At 35.3% G+C, this 19,643-nt stretch overlaps 1 protein-coding gene and 1 long non-coding RNA gene across 4 annotated transcripts in view; one reads left to right on the top strand and one right to left on the bottom strand.

Moving 5' to 3' along the window:
* LOC118199145 (polyamine-transporting ATPase 13A3-like) overlaps nucleotides 1–19,643 on the bottom strand; it is a 173,608-nt gene that overhangs the window by 12,527 nt on the left and 141,438 nt on the right. For all 3 annotated transcript variants that reach the window (XM_085825867.1, XM_085825863.1, XM_085825856.1), the window contains 3 exons: nucleotides 7,795–7,949; nucleotides 5,295–5,383; nucleotides 5,077–5,160 (listed from right to left, as the gene is read on the bottom strand). In XM_085825867.1, coding sequence (XP_085681993.1) covers nucleotides 5,077–5,160; nucleotides 5,295–5,383; nucleotides 7,795–7,949 — 328 coding nt within the window. The remainder of the gene's footprint in view (nucleotides 1–5,076; nucleotides 5,161–5,294; nucleotides 5,384–7,794; nucleotides 7,950–19,643) is intronic.
* LOC146999473 (uncharacterized) overlaps nucleotides 1–19,643 on the top strand; it is a 76,091-nt gene that overhangs the window by 27,586 nt on the left and 28,862 nt on the right. The window lies entirely within an intron of this gene.

Below are 19,643 nucleotides of genomic sequence, written 5' to 3'. Positions count from 1 at the left end.
GACCCATAGCGCCTCTAAAAAGACGCACATATGGAAGAAGAATCTCGTTACAATAACGGGTCCCGTTGACTGAACCTGCGTCGAAGATGTGAAGGTCTGTACGACTACCAAGCATGATGCCTCCCCAAACGATAACACCGCCACCTCCATACATGTCCCTTTCAATGATGTTCGAGGGATGATTGCGGCTTCCCCGCTCTCTCCAGATGAGTATCCGATGAGAATCGTTACTCAGACTGAATCTGCTCTCATCTGTAAAGAGTACTCGTCCCCATTCATTGTCTCTCCAATTCCGGTGTTCCCGGCACCACAGAGAACGCCTTCTCCGATGGGCAGGCGTTAGAGGTACACACCGTACAGGGCGTCGTGCAAACAGACCACCACCTTGCAGTCTTCTGGCCACGGTAAAACGCGATATCGGTTGTCCAGTCGCCTGTGTCGTGTGTCTAGCGATTTCTCCCGCTGTCTGCCGCCTGTTTCTTCTGGCCTGTAAGGCAATATACCGGTCATCTGCGGGTGTGGTTCCTCGTGGACGACTACTACTAAACCCCCGGATAGCTGTTCCTGTAGTTTGAAATTGTCTCCAAAGTCGTGAAACGATGCTGTGAGCAATTCCGAACTCTGCAGCCACACTTGTCACACTGCGGCCTTCCTCCAACTTCCCAATGATTCGACCTCGTCTTAAAAGCATCCAGATGTCGTCTAACAGATTGATTATTCGCCATTTCTCGCTGAGGCAGCAACTCGGTGTGATTTTAACTGCTATACGGAGTGCAATCTCTTTGCCAGAAATACTGATCTTACACCGACAACATGCTTTATACTACTCAGACACTCCCCCATTACGTCTACCTGCATATCTGCGCATGTGCTACCGTACATCACCTTACTTAATCTCCTGATTGGTCTTTCTGTCCGCTCTGCCTCTTCGTTCAGCTGATATGCTAATTTTCGACTTCGTCCTTAATTTTTGTACACCAGTGTATGTAATTCATACATAAATACATTTTATTTCTTTATAAGAGTATGTAATGTTTATTTTTGTTTATTTAGGAATGAAATATAAAACAAAATTAAAGATACAAAAATCGTTATTTGTTTCAATAAATTATTTTCTTCATTTTTACTTCCATGTACGAAATAAAAGAAGTGTTGCAAGGAAAGAAAACTTTTTATTGTTTTTAACGTTCTTTATAGTTGTAATTTGAAGTACAAGGGCTAATTGTGTTCTGTGATACTGTACGAGTACTTTAGGGCAAATTCCCAGAACTTTTAATTGATTTTACTTCATTGAAAAGGAAGTACTGAAATGGCGAAAATTTTTGGATATCATATTTAAATGAAAACATCCATTTTGATCCCTCTCGAATCCATTTGAAGGATTATTTTGTGTTACATCTGTACGTGTGGAAATCCGTTTGGCCACTTGTGCTAAGGTCGGATGCCATCTCACCAGAAGAGTTGTACGTGTGGACAGAATAAAGGACTTTTTCCTGTGTATATGTATCTCGCATACATCAAACAAATGTAGCCGTAGGACGTTGAAATTTTATATATGGACTGCTAAAACATGTAGTTTTGCATCTTCTTTTTTTGTTGCAATCGGCCACACCAAACATGTGTGTAGTGTGTATATATATATCCCCACACACACAAGGGTATATACATAAATGTATATACCCTTTCTGTTACTCAGCTCCATAAGCTATGTCTTTTATTCTTATAAAATTTATTTTATTCTATTATTCTTTAATTTGATAAGTTGTATATTTTTTACTTTAAAAGTGATTGAATTATGATGCTCTTATGTTCTGGTTAATGTTTTTATACCTTTACTTAATCTGCATACAATAGTTGTAGAATTATCAACAATTTAAAGATACGATTGTCCTAACGAGGCTGCTATTCGTTTATATTTGAAACTCTTAATATAACAGTGAATTAAGTCCCGTTTTTACCTTTTAAAACCGAGGGACCGAAATTTAAATTTTTTGCCACGAAAATTTTGTTTTCCTACATGTTGGTCGAACTGCTTGCTATGGAAGAGAAATCTTAATTTTAGTTGCAAAGCTAGTTTTTAAACTGTTTTTCACTGTGTTTGCGTTAGGTTTTCTTGTATTTTACAATTTTTAACGAAGATGTTTTAAATTTTCACAAATTTTTATCTTACCGCGAAATAAGAACAGTATTCATTGATTGAGAAATATATCTCTGATTAAATTCGCGCAAATAAGTTGAAATGAAGCGCAGTAAAAAATGTGTATAATTCGAAAGGTCTTACAAGGAAGTATCTGCTGTTCATATCAGACTTTTTACATTTTATAAAGATATAAAGTAATCTAAATTTTTCAGTATCATTCTAACTCAGTTCCTGTTATTAGAAATCACGTGTAATGTAAATCTGCTCATCCGCAAATCTGAATTTGCATATTAATCTTTCCAAGGCATCGTTATTTAATCTGTTTAAAACATGTGAGATTGGATTCATATGTAAATTCATTTAAAACGTACCTTCTTGAGGAACAAAATTTGTATTACTTTTCATTACAATTCTAAGAACTGAAGGAGATAAGTTTGATATTCAAAACTAAAACAAATTTTATCCATTAAATAAAATGTTAAAAAAAATCTAATTTTTCTTAAAATACTTCAGAAAAAAAACCAAGTAGCTTTATTTTGTTTTTACTTTATTTTAGTACCCTTAAAATTTGCTTAGGAGATAACGCTAGCAACAGCTTGATGAACATGAAATGATAGCAAGCCAACAGAATAATAAAAAATTAACAGTGAGAAAGTTTCTATGCAATTTAATATAAATGTGGAGAAATTATTCATTTCTTCATTAAAACTTGGCAGAAGTTATATTCCAATATGGTAGCTCTTATACTCAAAAATAAGGCCGTCAGAATTCGACCTTTGGAAGTACTTTCAGATCCAAAAGATGAAAGAAAGTTTGAAAAGATGAATCATTAGAAATACCATTTAGCACAATTTTTATTCTGTTTTATGTCTATCATTTTGATATTACATAGGAATGCACACTTTGAGTGAATTAATACTGGAAAGTAATCTAAAACTTCTCGAAATTAAATTTGTTCCGGTGGCGCGAGGGAGTGGGAGTTTTGAGTCGCGTAGTACACGGTCATATTTAATACAGGTACACGGAGACCATTGATAATACAGCATATAAAACGCTATTTCAACTGTGAAGAAATGGGTGGAAAGATTTGAGGGAAAGGGAACACTGAACTTGAAACATGTAGGAAAAAGTAAAATGGTACGAACTACAGAGTGTATCGAAATAGTAAAAACAGCTATCAAGCAAAGTCCGCAACGTTCTACACGATGATATATCATGTCAGTGGGATTAACATCTTGGGGTTTGGGTAGAACATTGCATAAATATTTAAAACTCATCCATATAATCTCCGGATAATCCATATATTGCAGAATAGCTATCTCAATAATCGGCAAACATTTGTTCAAACTTTTTTAGCCAAATGTAACGAAGATCCAAAATTCCTTGGCAACTTCTGTATGTCTCTAAGCTGTGATATTTCATGAACTCAAAGGTGATAGGTGAACCAAAGCTGCAATACGTGGAAAGATTCGATCCGTTACTGCTCAAGTTCTATAGAAAGCTGTGAGAAACTCCCATTTACAAATGCAGGAACGTTACCTCAAAAAGTGATTAGGATTATCCAATTATGGCAAAGCACACGAGGGCTATCTGCCTAAAGGGAGGGATGCCTTCGTGTTTTCTAAGGAAAACTGGCTCGTATACACACGGGGAAAAACACGAAAACGCCCATGCAGCCAGCCCGTTTGCGGGATTCGAACCTCGGACCGAACTACCAGTGTTCAGCGTCTTTACCGCTCGGCCGCTGGTGGGCTACCTCAAAAAGGGATGCCATTTGGAGGATGTTATTTTCAAAAAGTAAGTTGTTTTTATTTTTGTGTAAATGGCATACTTTTATTTTCTTATATACAGAATTACGTAAGAAAATATGTAATATTACTGTGAGTTACGGCATTTTTAAAATCTTCCACTCCAGCGCACCACCCTGTATTTTAGATAAACCTGTCACTGTAAATGAGGATGATAATAAAAAATTTCATCGGTATATCAAAGTATTAGATAAAAAGCTAAATTTTTAATATAAGAGTGTACATTCAAGTTGTTTTCCGCAGCGCAGCAGTTATGGATACAAAATACTTTTTTGTTCACTGTATTAATATCCAGACAGAAATTTAAAAACTTTGTAGCAGAAAGTAAATATAATAATTTCTTTAAAAATTACTTTCCATAGATAAGAAACGATAAAACTTTGTAACAAAATGTTATACTTATGTATTATTGCACCCACCTTAGTAGAAATCACCAAAGATTCAGAAAATGCCAAATTCTGTTAACCACGCGAATACTAATTATTAAAGTAACCATGCGCATGACAAATATTCAGTTTCAAACGTCGCCATTTTCATCTGCATTATTTTTGCTGTATTGCAAGTTCCAACAGCTTTTATAAGAAAACTCTAATTTTTTTTGTCTCAAACACGATTTTAAAATCCGTGCTTGTGCGATTTTCCTATAATAGAAGAAAAAGAGTTGAAATTTCTGCGGTAATACAGTATTTTTCAGCAGAATCGATAAAAGAATAACAGTTTGATTCTTTTTTAAAGCAATCGATACGAAATTTTCACCACGATAAAATCAAAAACCCGTTTGTAACTAGGTTTACTGACTCTTTCGTGGGATAAATATATAGCTGAAACGTAAACTATGTACGTATATACATTTTTTTTTTTACATTTTAAAGTAATTGTTCTTGTTTATTAAATTTGTAAAATTACCTAATTTGTAAATTCTATTATTATATACTAATTTGTGAATTTTATTATTATATAAATATCTAATTTGTAAGTTAATCTGTATATTTTATTTATTTTTGTAAAATTATTATAAAAAATGTGTTGTTTCTATTAATTTTGTAAAATTTACCAAACTGCGCCAAGCTGGATGCAATAATACGTAAGTACCAAAAAATTAAATATAATAATTTGCTTCAAACTTACTTCCCATATATAGGAAACGATGAAATTGGCTAAAGATAAAACATACAAGACTAAATGATATTCAATGAATGGCGATGGCTTGAGCTGAAATAAAATGCGTTTCCTTAGTAAAATATTCATATATTTATTTTGGAAATGTGAACGTAAAAAACATTTTTAAACAGTGAGTGGAAAATCGTAATACTTTTATTTTTGTTTAGTTAAAATATATTACTTACATTGATAAAGTTCGAAAAAGCATCTGCAGGATAGATGGTCAAATAAGACACTAGTATGAATTCTGCTACGATTACTGTGACATATAGCTCTGGAAATAATAATAGTAGCATAACTAAGACATCAAAGAGCAGATTCTTTTTTAATTAATTTGTGACAAATAATATTTTTATAACATTATTTAAATTTCATTTTCAATAAATTGAGAAGCATTTTGGAAAACTTATTAAATATTTGAGAACTCTGAATTTTTCCAAAGACTATTTTATAATAGTTAAGTCAGAGAATCGGAAATTCATTATTGTTTATTTTCCGTCAGGTTCCTGATGATTATGCTTTATTTAAAGTAGGTCTAGTAATTGATAATCCTTTTAACTTAAATAAAAGAATTTTTTTCTCTACCTGCGAATGAAAATCTTTATTTGAACATATAAAATTGCTAAATTGCTTCGAATTTTCTTTTCACTTTTCATTGTTCACAACAGTAGCATTAAATGTAATTGATGCTTTTAAAAATATTATCTTGTGGCATCTAAATATATGCATTTCATGAAACTACTTGCTAAGCATCTAATGGCCAATCTTTAGAATTTAACTCCATTTGTCTACTGTGGACATAAGATACAACTCAACATGTAAAAGTTAATATAAAACTTTATTCTTCACCACTTGTGGAAGTACGACTAAAAAAAATGTTTTCTCTTCTCGTCGACGGAAATTCGCAGTTAATGTACTACATGCTGGCTGAATTACAAGTTCCTAAAAAATCCTACAGGAAGTGTCTTACGGAAAAATGCAACTAACAACTTTCGGAAGCACTATATCTTTGAATAAATGAAGGCTTCGATTATGAGTTGTAAAGTTGTTATCGTAACTGGAAGCTAAATTCTTGCATACCCTACTAGATAAATAGCGAGTTATCACTACGTCTTAAACAGTTCAAAAATTACTGTAGAAGGTTTCAAAGAATCTTTTTATTTAGTCTTAAACTGGACATAAAGGAACAACTTGTGCGACTTCCACTACTTATGGATATTTAAATTAATATAACAGATAATTAAATCCAAACGTTGATAGCGTAGTATAAGACTACACATTCAATACATCAAAATATTTATGGCTCAGAATGTTTTACCGGTGAGTAATTTAATGTATCGGCTGGCGAGATGCTGAAGCCGGAACGTAACATTTAAACGTAGCTGGCGAAAATAATAACAAGAAGACTCGGTTGCCAAAAGCTGTAAGCTATAAATTCAAAACTCTATGCTTAAATATCCGAAACTTAATTTAGATTTTGGTGAGGAATATGGAAAGGAGAAGTTGGAGTGTCTCACTTATTTTGGTAACGTACACTAAGTCCAAGACTCTTAAGTAGACCTATGTGACTTATTGCTATGTCTAGATAAGCAACAGAAACGCTAGAGATATAAAAGACCCTTTTATTAAGAACTCAATTGATAGAAGGCATTACTTACTCGTGCTTACAAACTAGCCAGGATTTATGCCATGAACTAAAAAATAGAATTTTAAATTAAAACTAAATCTAAATCCTATTCAGATAAAAGTTCCGACGAGAAATTCTAAACGCGCGACTTGTCACTAACATACACCGGCATGAAGCACAATCTGCAAGGATGCAGCACTGCGTAGATAGTAGTGTTATCGTATAACAACAACTAGTAACGTGACCCTCAGCAGTAAAGCAGGTGGAACACGCTCTGAATAAATCAACCTCAAACACTTGCTTAAATATACGAAAGCTAAAATATGAATTCTGGGAGGAAAACGGAAAGGAAAAAGTGACAGCAAAGATTCGTAACATAAAATAACTGTTTAATTAACATAAGTACCTTGAAAACGTTTAGTAAGGACTTAATCATTCTAACTGGTTAATTAGCATAAAATAACTTACAGTGCAATAGTCTTTCTTAAAATGTACCTAAAATCGTAACATGTTCGATAAAGCTTTAATTTCTATATACCTTATGACAGCGATACAATTACATACATTTCATTTTCTATTTATGGAGTTTACTAAATCGTTGTTTATAAATATATATACCAGCTTCATAATTTCTTAAATGAGAGAGTAAATGTGACCTGAATCCGCCTGCCTACAGCGATAGATTTCCTTCTCAGAAAGGTTAATTTGTTGCTCATTTATTTCAAGAAATATGCGAGTGAACATTTATCTTTGTCTAAGACTAAATTTAAAGCAGATTATCATTTTCATAAAGGATCTTTATTTTATAGGTAAATCATCTTATTGGTGAATAAATTAAAAAGTAAATATGTTTTGACAGGAAAAAGGAAAGGCAGTAAAAGCGCATTTTGGGCAGAAAAAATTCATAATATAATTTTTTTTATTTCAAAAGAAAGAGAAAGAATCAATGGAAAACTTGTTCTTAAAAGTTTGCTTAAAATTTGTATTCATAGGGTTTTTACAACAAGCAATTATATCATCACAAAATGCTAATGGCAATTAAAAAAAACATGGCTTACTATTGGAAAGGAAATTCTTCCTATATGGTGGTCCCGGAGCGAAAATAACTGCAGCAATCACATACGACATCATATTCACAGTGAGTATAGCAGTTCCGGAATGTGATGCGGCTGGAGTGTGTGTATTATCCCTGTCATAGATGAAAGGCTCATACCTTATAGAAAGAAAAAAAAATATTCCAGATTCCGTTACGTTTTGAACTCAGTCTTGATATAAAAAATTTTATTAAGTTGACAGCGATTTAAATTTCAAGTGCACATGATCTCAAAATTTGATGGAAATGATCGTAAGGCAAAGCTGCATACATATCTAATCGGTACGATCTACATTTACTATAATTGACCTTTCGTAACCTAAAGCAAAGGGAGGTTAAAATTAGTAATCGTTGTAATAAATGTGAATTTAATATATTTTCAACAGTGGGGATTTTTTTCGCCAGTCATTTTAATAGTCATTTGCTATAATGAGCAATCGTTATAACGAGCGTTGACTAGTATATAAAATCAAATTGGGCTTCGGAAGAGTATGTTGTTCAATTTAATTAAATTTGAGTTAAAAAAAGTTTTTCATGTGAATAATTAAGATCCAAAAATTAATAAATTCAGAAATAAAAGAACTCTAAATCTTATACGTTCTTCTGAAACGAATACTACGATTACAATCAAAAATATTTCAAGGAATCAAGATCTTCCTCGCGTGTGCTCCTGTTGAATAACGATCAGCATAGCGAAACGATTTTCGGAGGACATGTATTCAGTCATGGGCAAGAAATAGCTAATTTTGTTTCTACTATGCTTAGCTTATGAGTTTTCCTAATACGAGCTATAAAATTAATACGGAGTAAAAAAGCACTGATTTCAGATATGTAGTAAAGTGAAAAAGTGGGTAAAATAAAATATATTTATTCGAATTCATTGAAACGGTTTACAGATCATGCAATGTTGACAAAAGATATTAATGTTAGCAAAAGATATTAATGTGCTGAAGTGTGAAGAAAATGACTAATAAATAATTAAATAATAAAGAGGTCAATAAAAAAATTAGGAATTTTGGGTTAGTAGCTGCCTATATGATATGCGATGACATGGGCTGGAACACATACCTGATAGCTTGGGTTCTTGCCAAAAAGGGACATTTTTTTACCGCAAAATTGTAATCTACTATAATTAAAGTTATTAGCCCAAAAGGGAAATTTATCCAGAAGAACTATTAATTTCATTTTGGGATTTTGCACTGGTTCACTAAAAATGTCTGAATCACTTTCAAAATTGTTGCCACCAAATATTAGAATCCTGCATTATATTTAAGAAATTAAATAATGAAGAATCTGCATGAGTGTATGCAAGTTTATCGCATTGTGAAAAAACAACGCTACCTAGAGACATCCAATTTTGAATAACGTAGTCCTCCACTCGATTATACGCATCTGGAAGCTCAAATTTGGAATGTGCAATTTATTATCTATTTGGCATTTTGTTAAAAATTTTGATTAAGAAACTCAACGATTTCAAAGCGTTCCATTAACATTAACATTAACATCGCGTGCATCTTCAACACAGATATTTTATGTTTGAGGTTTCTTTTTCGTGATACTGCTGTTGAATTGACTTTTATGGTTTGAGTGCGAAAACCATTATATTTAATAAATAAAGGTAACACACAAACGTTAAAAAAAAGTCCCTTTGGGCGTAATATAAAATCTAAAGCTTTCGGGATTTTATTGTTATTAGTCCAAAGGGGCTTTGTCCCTGAAGGACAGTTTTCGTTTCGCCATTTTGCGTCGATTCTCTGCAAACGGCGAGTCACTTTTCAATCTGTTGCACAAAGTATTATCCCCTGTGTTATATTTAAAGAAATTAAATAATGAAAAATCTGCATAAATGTATGTATATTTCTCGAATTGTGAAAAAACAACTGTACATAGAGCCATCGAATTTTGAATGACGTAATCCTCCTGCGAATATGGGCATCTGAAACACCCAATTTGAAATTTAGAATTTGTTTTATTATCGATTTCCTATTTTGTAAAACTTTAACGAATTTTTGATTAACAAACTCAAGTATTTCAAAGCGGGCAATGGCAACGTTGTACAGAAAAAACATTTTTATCTCCAGCGCGTGAGTCTGCATCCGAAATTATAAAGATATGCCCATTTTAAAACTATTTTGCGATATTGCTGTTGAACTGAATTTTAGGGTTTAAGTACGAAGAAGTTGATATTTAAGAAATAAATATAACACACAAAATATTAAAAAAACGCCCCTTTGGACGTAATTTAAAATCTGAAACATTTCAGATTTTCTTTTTTATCATTATTGTTGTTGTTGTTTATTTTGAAAAATTACCTAAATCTGAAGAAAGGTAAGTTGAAATAAGAACATAAGGAAAGACGTTGTGGTGTAAGTGGAGTAAGGTTAAGTTAGTATTACAAACTTTTAAAAGATACACAGAAAATTTTAATAAGGTATGTGACCACCCTTACAAGCATTCCAGCTATTTTCCATTGGGATTGACCAGGAATTCCTTTAGCAACAAATTGTATTCCCTGTAAAAAGCGTCGCAAAGCTGCTAGAGAAGGCTAGCTCAGAGTTGTAGTGTTCCGATTCAGCATCCTAGTGCTTATTACACATGTTACATCGAATTTATGTCCGAAGAATCTGCGAGCCAGTTCTTCCGTTTGATTCCTTCGCTCTCAGTATAATTGGTCACTACTGGACGCGAGGACAGCAGACATTATCGTTCATTAGAAGAAAGTTTATTACCGATTGAGCCCTTAAACAACTTTAAAAAAGAATAAAGAATTTTATTATTGCATATTTCAGCATTTATAGTTGCACTCGTAAAAAGATATAAATCGGTTTGGCCATTCAAAATGATGCTCATCCACACCATGATTCCGCCGGATTTCCATCGAGGCTTTTACGGATGTTTTCAGGCTAATTGCGAGGGCAATACGTCTGTAATCACTCACCAATAGAAAATTTGTCGGCAAAGACGTTTTTTAATACAGATCTGCCTCTACGATATGAAATGATATCTGCTGGAAACACATACCCGATAGCAAACAAAAATGACTCATCAGTAAAGAGAATTCGGCTCCTGTTTCTGATCAATTGCGTTGATCTCTGCACAACTGCAACCGGGAACATTTCGATATCCGAACTAATAGGATTTGGCTTCCTTGCATATAGACGCTTTTCATGCAGGATCGCTGTCACTGTATGTCCCTATAGTTCATTTCCTGTAGTTATAGCGGACTTCCTTGCAATTTGAACTGATGTCAGTTATCTGTTCCTTTTAGCAATGTAATAAATAACCAATAACGGTCTTGAGACTCAGTTGTAGCACGTTGACGACCTTCAGCTGCTTGTCTGAATGTATCACAAGTGTCTTTAAATGATTTCCAGATTTTTGACATGACTGTTTCGACTACATTTAGGTCTTTATAAAACAAAGTCAGCGTCAATCCTGCTTTATTTCTTACAACCGCATGTCATTTCTCACAATCCAGCAAATGCTTTTTCAGTGATATATTCCAACTTCCACGTGTGAAACTTTTACCCTAGCTACTTCACACAACCCTTAAAATTAAAATATGAAGCAATTATTTGCACTCCAGTGCACGAGTGCTCAATGAGTAGGCGGATAAAATTGCATATTTGTATGCAACGAAAGTGAGTCTCATTGGATAACGTCATAACGCTGTCTTTGAGCTACTAACCAACTACTACTCTTAGACTCCACTTACGAAGAGCTGTGTCTCCACAAACTCTTAACAGACAACTACATATATGTGAGCTAAATGCAAGACGACGAGTGGTTTCCGTCCACAAACGCACTCACAAGCTTTCAATCCTGCAAAGGTTACTGATATAAAATTCCGCATAGAAGGATGTCCCTCACCATCATGTATGGAATATATACTGGTGGACAAAATTAAAATATAGAGCACTTTTTCCAAAATATCTCAATAAATACTTGATAGAAATAAATGAAATTAGATACGATTATAGTTTATTGTATGGCAATAATGTGTGCAAAGGAAAATGCCATTCATTAGCATGGGTTATGGCCAAGACTCCAGTGTGGTCCAAACTTGGGGTTGAAAGATAGCAGTGAAAATGTGGTCACCTGTGACAGACAGAAAGCACGCACAACGAGTAGACATGCCATTAACAAGAAAGTTTTGGAGTTACTGTGGAAATCGCACCCATTCCTCCATCAGAGAAGTTTTTAACTCCTGAATGGTTCTAGATGGAGAGCTGGCGTATTACAATAGCCCTCCCAAGAACATCCCAAATATGTTTAATAGGATTAAGGTCAGGAGATTTTGCTGGCCAATTCAATCGGTAAATATCATCGCTTTCCAAGTAGTTATCAGCCAGGTAGGCCCTATGTGGTCGTGCATTGTCATCCATAACAATTAGCTCAAGAACAACAGCAGCCCTGAAAACTCGCACCTAGGGCTTTTGGATCTCCTGCCTGTACCTCTGGGCATTCACGGAGCCAGTGTCAAACACAGAGCGGTATGCGGGCATCTTCCATGATCCTTATTCAGACAATCGCTGCTCCACCACCATATTAGTGCCTTTCTATGATGTTGCTGGGATTATATCGGATCCCAGGTTCCCTCATTCATATCAATAATCGCCGAGAATCAAGTCGTAGACTAAATCTGGACTCATACAACAAGAGAACGTTAGCCCATTGAAGATATGCCCAGTGATGGTGTTGTATGCACGATTGTAAACTCTCTTTTTGTGGTATTCAAATAGCAGGCTTTCTGTCATGCCGTCCTTGCTCATAGAGCCTTCTGACAACTTGAAACTGATATCTCTGTGGTAGTAGCGAGGTCAGCTACTGTCACAGGGACACTACAGCTGTGTGACTGTAGACGTCATCTGGAGCTTGGCTGAAAGTACCAAATACAGGTCGTTATTGGTCATTGTGTTTCTCGGGCAACCTTGTCCTGTTGTTCTAGACACTGTCCCGCTGTTTTTTAATTGACTTCACAAATTAAACATGATACTTCGCGCTACATCCAGTTCTCTTATAACCTGAGCTTGGGATTGCCCTCCCTTAAGCCTACCCACGATTCACCATCTCATATTTTCTTTTATGTGGTTATGTGTACTTATTTCACCTAAAGCACAGCTAACAACAATAAGATTATTCAAGAAAGACGATACAATTCACTTCCGTTTTGCAGAACGGAATAAACTGAGCAGCTGAACGCGGACTTTTATACCTTCTGCTGGCGTAGTTACGCCCACAGGAATACGTAAACTCATCTCAGTGACACAAGCGACACAGTGACATTCTATGGAAACCAACCAACCAACCGTCTAGATTTTGTGTAATATTTTAGAAGAAATGTAGGAAAATGTTTTCCAGCTCTTAATTTTGTCCACCAGTGTACTTGTAAGATATGAATCCCAACGATCTTGTATGGAATCTCCATAACTTTCCTTTCTTTTGGAATTATATAAAAAATACCTCGTAAAGATTTCATAACGAAGAAAATTATAATTACAATAAGCATATTTTTTTTATATCTCTCAACTGCGGAACTTTCGCGAAACACGAATATCTTTTTTAATAGATGCAACTGTCCCAAACCGCTACTGGTTAAAGGGGGAGAAAAATTAACAACTTTAAAAACGTTATGTTATTATGTTACTTTATGTTAATTCTATTATGTTACTTTTTGTTAATTCTATTATGTTACTTTTTGTTAATTCTATTATGTTACTTTTTGTTAATTCTATTATGTTACTTTTTGTTAATTCTATTATGTTACTTTTTGTTAATTTTATTATGCTACTTTATGTTAATTATATTAACAACAGTGAAAGGTGGAAATAAGTTGATGTGCAGTGCTTTAAATAATAAAATGTTAAAAGGCTGAGGAATAAGTCCGATGCTTTAAAATACATTAAAATCTGTATCGCGTCATCAAAACAATGTAATAGAAAAGCATGCACTGCGATTATTTGTATGATTCGAAATTTTGATTCTTTAAATTCTTATTAGTTTATTTCAAATTACAGTTATTTACGTCATTTTTTCACCTGTTTGCTCAAAGCATATAACTTGTGAATGTAACGACAATACTCAGAATCCTTAATTAATATCACGTAGAAAAATAGTAAAATCATATGCATCATTTAAAATATTCTTTATCCAGTACACCTCTCTCATTTAATATAAACTTTTGATATAACATCAGTGCAAAGATTTTTAAATTAAATCATTTATTTATTACAGCGGGTAAATAAGTCTTTCTAAAATATTTGCATTTCATTTATTTGATTTTATCTGCACAGAAGAAAAATAAGAAATGCGTTCTTGAAAAATTTCATTTTACGCAACATTGTAATTTCTATAAGAAATATTCTTCGCATTATCTCCTCGCTCACAGATTTTTAAGTTAGCTTATAAGATATTTCTCTCGCCTTCTTATCATGCTTTCGTGGTGTACTGGTCAGCACACTCGGCGCATATTCGAGAGGTCCGTGGTTCAAGTCCCGGTGAGCGCATTGCTCATTTTCATGTCTCCGGCATCAAAATAACCTAATGTCTCTACAATGACGCCGAAACTAAAAACAAAGGTGGTGGAAGATGATTCTCCACCACCAGGATTTTGCGATTGGGTCCCCTTATCCCCAGTCGCCCTTTAAAAGGGGGATTCCGAGGATGGACGGCATGAGTGATGGTCGCTCGTTTGACGAGCTCCCGGCAACTCAGCTTAATGGAATTTTAATGCGAAAAATGATGAAATTGATGAATGTATGATTGATACTAGGGATCGGGCTCCCCCTGTGCAACCTGCGTCACCAGATGATGAGCGCATGCAACTGATAATACAGTTTTATGATCTAAAGCAGCAGTCTGAGGCCATACAACGACAGAAGAACTTCATAAAAAGAACTCCTTCACCCCTGGATACCAATGGATTCGAGCAACTCGACCAGGCGGGTAAGACTCTTTTTCATAAAATCAACGACATCGCTAACATCTTAGAAGTCCCGATTTTTCACCTTCCCTCGACCAGAGAGGAATTTCTAAATATTCTTGAGACCGAGCGCTTAGCCAAGATGGCCGTCGCTCAAACAGCAGAAGATATCGTAAGCAAGAGGCATCCAAACCACGGAGGTAGGAAGTACGATGGAGTTGCCCTAAACAAGTTTCTCCAGTACCCTGCTCTGAAGCACCGCCGATCCCTACGTGGTGACCAAAACATTGGGTCATTTACCATTGAGTTCAATGGGATTTGACGCGTTCGGATGTAAATATTTTGTAATTACGTCGTAAATATACATATAAATGTATATATTTTCTTTTTCTACAACACTTCAGAGTCCTAAGTATATGAAAACAACATATTTTTAAACAACATTTCATTCTGAACGGAATTAAATGCTATATTTTTCACAGGACAGTTTTATCAGAATGGTTTAATTTGAATGAAATATTTTCTCAAGTTTTCGTTAATTACATTAGAAAAAAAAATTATGGTAATTCGATTTTATTCGGTTAAGGTACAAAAATTAAGATCAAAGTTTATTGTATTATTAATATTAAAATTATGCATTATTTCTTTTCTATTTATAGAGCTTCTTCCTAAAATACTTTCTTAAATATGACATCATTTTTTGGCTTCTGAGGCATCTTTTAAATCGAAAAATGTAAGTCAATTTATAATTAATGCTCTATTCGGTTCATTTTAAATTAGAGAATTATTAGGAATTAGCAAAATACTTTAAATAGTACTTGACTTTCTCTGAACATTTCTGAAAAGGGAATAAAATAAGTTTTTTTTTTTTTTTTTTTTTTTTTTAAGTATTATTTAAAACTTGTAACCGAGTTATTATAAAATGTAAGGGTAATAATTCTTTTAATTATACTTATCAGATTTTTTTTTACCCTTCATTTCAAGAGTACCACATTCCAAAACTCTTTATTACTTTCTTAAGTGCGCATCTCATAGCATTTGCTTTGCAATACCTTTTAACAGATTGCTTTCCAATACGAACAATTCTTGCTTAAATAGTTTTATAACGTATTTGTCAACAGGATTTCAATTTATGTTCACAATTCAATATTAAGGTTATTATATATTTAGATAACATTTATAATCATTATAAATTAGATACATTTAATAATTAGATTTCTTCACAGTACTTTCACAGTTGTTTATAAGTGAATAAATTCTTCATTTCAAATACATTTATAAATAATTTAATGAATATTTCTGTATTTTGTCAAAGGCAGATACATGCTTTTTGCAATAATATATGGATGTGAAAAAAATTTGTTTTATTTAAAACATTTTGGCGTTTGGAAAATAAAGTAAAAGTAGCGAATACTCTATCAAGGGTATTGAAAGACGTATACAATTTTAAATGTATCGTAAGGTATTTTTCATTCTTTAAGCATAACATTTTTCTTAAAATCTATATTTTTGTAGTTCAACAGCTTAGAATTTTATAAAACAAATTCATAATCAAAATCGCGCTGTTGTTAGTTATCGAAAAATAACCAAGATGTGATTTTTGCGTAAATGTCACCAAACTATACAAATTGCTATTATCCATCACACTATGAATGCTTCTTTCATGCGAAAGTGTCCCTTTTTCGATTTGTATGGAACTGTCGTGTGTCGAAATACTATCAGAACCTATCAGAAATACTATCAGAAAAGCGAGCTTCTGAATGTTAACAAAGAACACCCCATCTGGTGACCCAAGCTTCAAAGTAGTGCTTCACTTCTAGTGCCGACTGGCCCCTCCTTCCTTTCCTACATCCATGATCCAAACCCACGCACGAGGTGCGGGGGAAACCGGTCCAGTCGACGTCATCGCGGAAGCGAAAGACGCAGACTATCGACTCTGACTTGTTTATCACTCCCGCGGCTCGAAAGCAGGGGAAGACGCCTATTATGGATCTCACAACAGACGATTTGGCTCATAACATTAAAGAATCAAATTCTACTCTTCCAAATTCTAAATTATCAAATAGTTCAAAAAATGCTACTCCTAAAAAGGAGAGGAATACCAATAAGTATGAAAGAATTGAAAACTCCATCATTAATGATGAAACTAACGAAACTGAAATGGCTACTGAGAGTACCACTGAGGGAGAAAATTCCGAGCAGGCACGGAACGTACCCCCCCCCATCGCAGCCAGAGATTCCGGCTATTCATCTCAAGAGCAGCAAAAACTGGAAGACGCAAGTGTCTTTCATGAGAGAAATTGCCCCAAATTTACGGAGCATTCTGACTGGACCATATCTCAAAATTTTTGTTCAAACAGAGCTGGAGTTCAGGGAGGTCACCCGCTGGATGAAACAAGCCGGCATCCAGTTCAAAACTTTCGACTTAAAGCAAGACCGGCCAGTCAAAATTGTCATCAGAGGCCTCCCTGTTGAAACAGACATCGGGTACATCAAAGAGGAAGTTGAGGCGATGGGATTCGTATCGTTCGGCTTACTCAGCCTGGCTCCAGACACCCTATGCCACTTGTACTCGTATATTTACAAGTTATCCCTCACCCTTTCCTCGATCATCTGTTCGCCGTCACTGACATGTGGGGCACAGAAATCAGCATTGAACGTTAACGCGGCCGCAAGGGCCCTACTCAATGCTTTCGGAGCCAGGGCTTTTTCCATTCTTCGGAACTCTGCACCCTTCCAATCCGTTGTGTCAGATGCTCTGGACCCCATTGGGCACATGAGTGTACCAAAGGATTAGATGTACCTGCCACTTGCTGCAACTGCGGTGGAGATCATCCTGCTTCATATAAATCTTGTCCCCGTTACCCAGATAATAAACGGCCTCGTGGTAAAAATCCCACGCTTAAGAATAGGGCAGCTGCACAGACAGCCCCCCCCGCAGGGTTATTCTAAGCCCATAGCAACCGCTGAGACAAGACGTCCCATACCTGCTCCCCAAAGCAACGTCAGTTCACCGTCTTATGCACAGATGGTGAAGAGCACGGATTAAAATCCACGAATCCGAGCACGGATTCAAATCCACGAATCCAAGATTGCCGGTTGCAGAAGCTCCTGCAGCCCCAGCAGTATCAGCCACAGCAGAGTGTAGCAATGATTCCGATGATGTCTTCTTATCTACACTAAAATGCTTAATCGAAATCTCCCGCGACCCAGCTGTAAATAAGCATATTCTGCTTCTTGCCTTCAAAAAAGCAATGCCTAAACTCAGGCAAGCAGATGCTTTAATGAGGGCATTTTATTTGTATGAAAGCTATGTTAAGCTTTTAAGTTAATTTCGGCATTTTTAGACCCATGTCTTCTGTTTTTCAGTGATGAACCTCTTTTTAACAGCCTAAAATTCAATTATGTGAATAACAGTTCAAATACCATCAGAGAACTGACCATTGGCACATGGAATGCCAATGGATTAACATAAAAAATTCACGAAGTTCGTGATTTTATAGTAGAGCATGATATTGACGTGTTATTAGTCTAAGAGACTCACCTCACCCCAGGGAATACTCCCCAAATTGGGAATTATGACATTTACTGTACTGACAAGGTGTCACAGAGTAGAAATCCCAGTGGTGGCACTTGTATCTATGTGAAGCGTTCCTTAAAGCATCACATGATACCGTCCCCTGATTTAAATATTCTAGAAGCGACTATCATCAAAATTTTCCTTCAAAATTCTCCCCCCTGACAATAGTCTCAGCCTATTTACCTCCACAATCAACAGCACGTGGAAGGCCAACTTTTCCTGTCAGTGATTTTGATAAACTTCTGAATGTTTCAAATCACCTAATTATTGCTGGTGATCTAAATTCACGCCATACCGCATGGTTTTGTCCAAATAGGAACAGGTATGGTATTAGTCTAAATTCATGGTGCCAGAGTAACCATGTTCAGGTCATAGCTCCTACCCTCCCGACTTACTACCCTGCAAGAGGGTCCCCTGCAGTTCTTGATCTGGCTGCCTTTTATAATATATTTTTTCGGCATGAAATTAAAGTGATTCAGGACTTAGATTCCGATCACTACCCTGTCTTGATTACATTTAAATATTCAAAATCGATACTCAAAACTAGAGGAGCAAGTCTCAACAAATTGGGGCGACTTTAGATTTATTTTGGAAAAAACTGCATTCCCTCCCATCAAAATTTCCAGCAATTCGAACTTTGACAGGCATATTAAAATCTGGAGTCTTTACTTAAAGAAGCGAGAGCTGCGGCTTCAAAACCACTTAAACACCCAGGTGCTAGGCTCCCACCTGAGACTAAATTCAAAATTAAGCAGCGGAACTACTTGCGAAGAATTTGGCAAAGGTCACGAGATCCAAATATCCGTTACCAGTTTCGCAAGATACAGAACGAGATAAGGACCGAAACCCGCTTATTAAAACAAGCGGAGTGGAAAACATACATTGAGTCCCTAACGACTGAAGACTAATCGATTTGGCGCACAAACATAAAACACCCATTCCGCCACTTGAAACGGCCGATGGCGCACAGATGGCCTACACTGACTCAGAAAAGGCTGAAGTCATTGCTGACAGCCTTGCAACTCAATTCACACCAAATCACGACTCCTACTGTAACCGCCCGGTTACACAGGGGCGCATACAAGCACAGGTTAAAGATTTTTTAACACAACCCATCTCAACCGAACTCCGACCAACGGACCCTACTGAAGTTATGGTTTTCATAGACAAATTGAAACCTAACAAGGCACCTGGCATAGATTCTATTTCGAATCGCATGATCAAAAACTTCCCCCCAATGTTTATCATCTGGATCACGGTATTTATAAATTTAATGCTCAGGAGAAGCTATTTCCCTGACTGTTGGAAAATT

This window comes from Stegodyphus dumicola, chromosome 1, assembly GCF_044657685.1.
Source record: "Stegodyphus dumicola isolate Sdum_Otavi_A_Nest chromosome 1, ASM4465768v1".
NCBI classification, from domain to species: domain Eukaryota; kingdom Metazoa; phylum Arthropoda; class Arachnida; order Araneae; family Eresidae; genus Stegodyphus; species Stegodyphus dumicola.
This window is presented reverse-complemented; position numbering and strand designations above follow the sequence as displayed.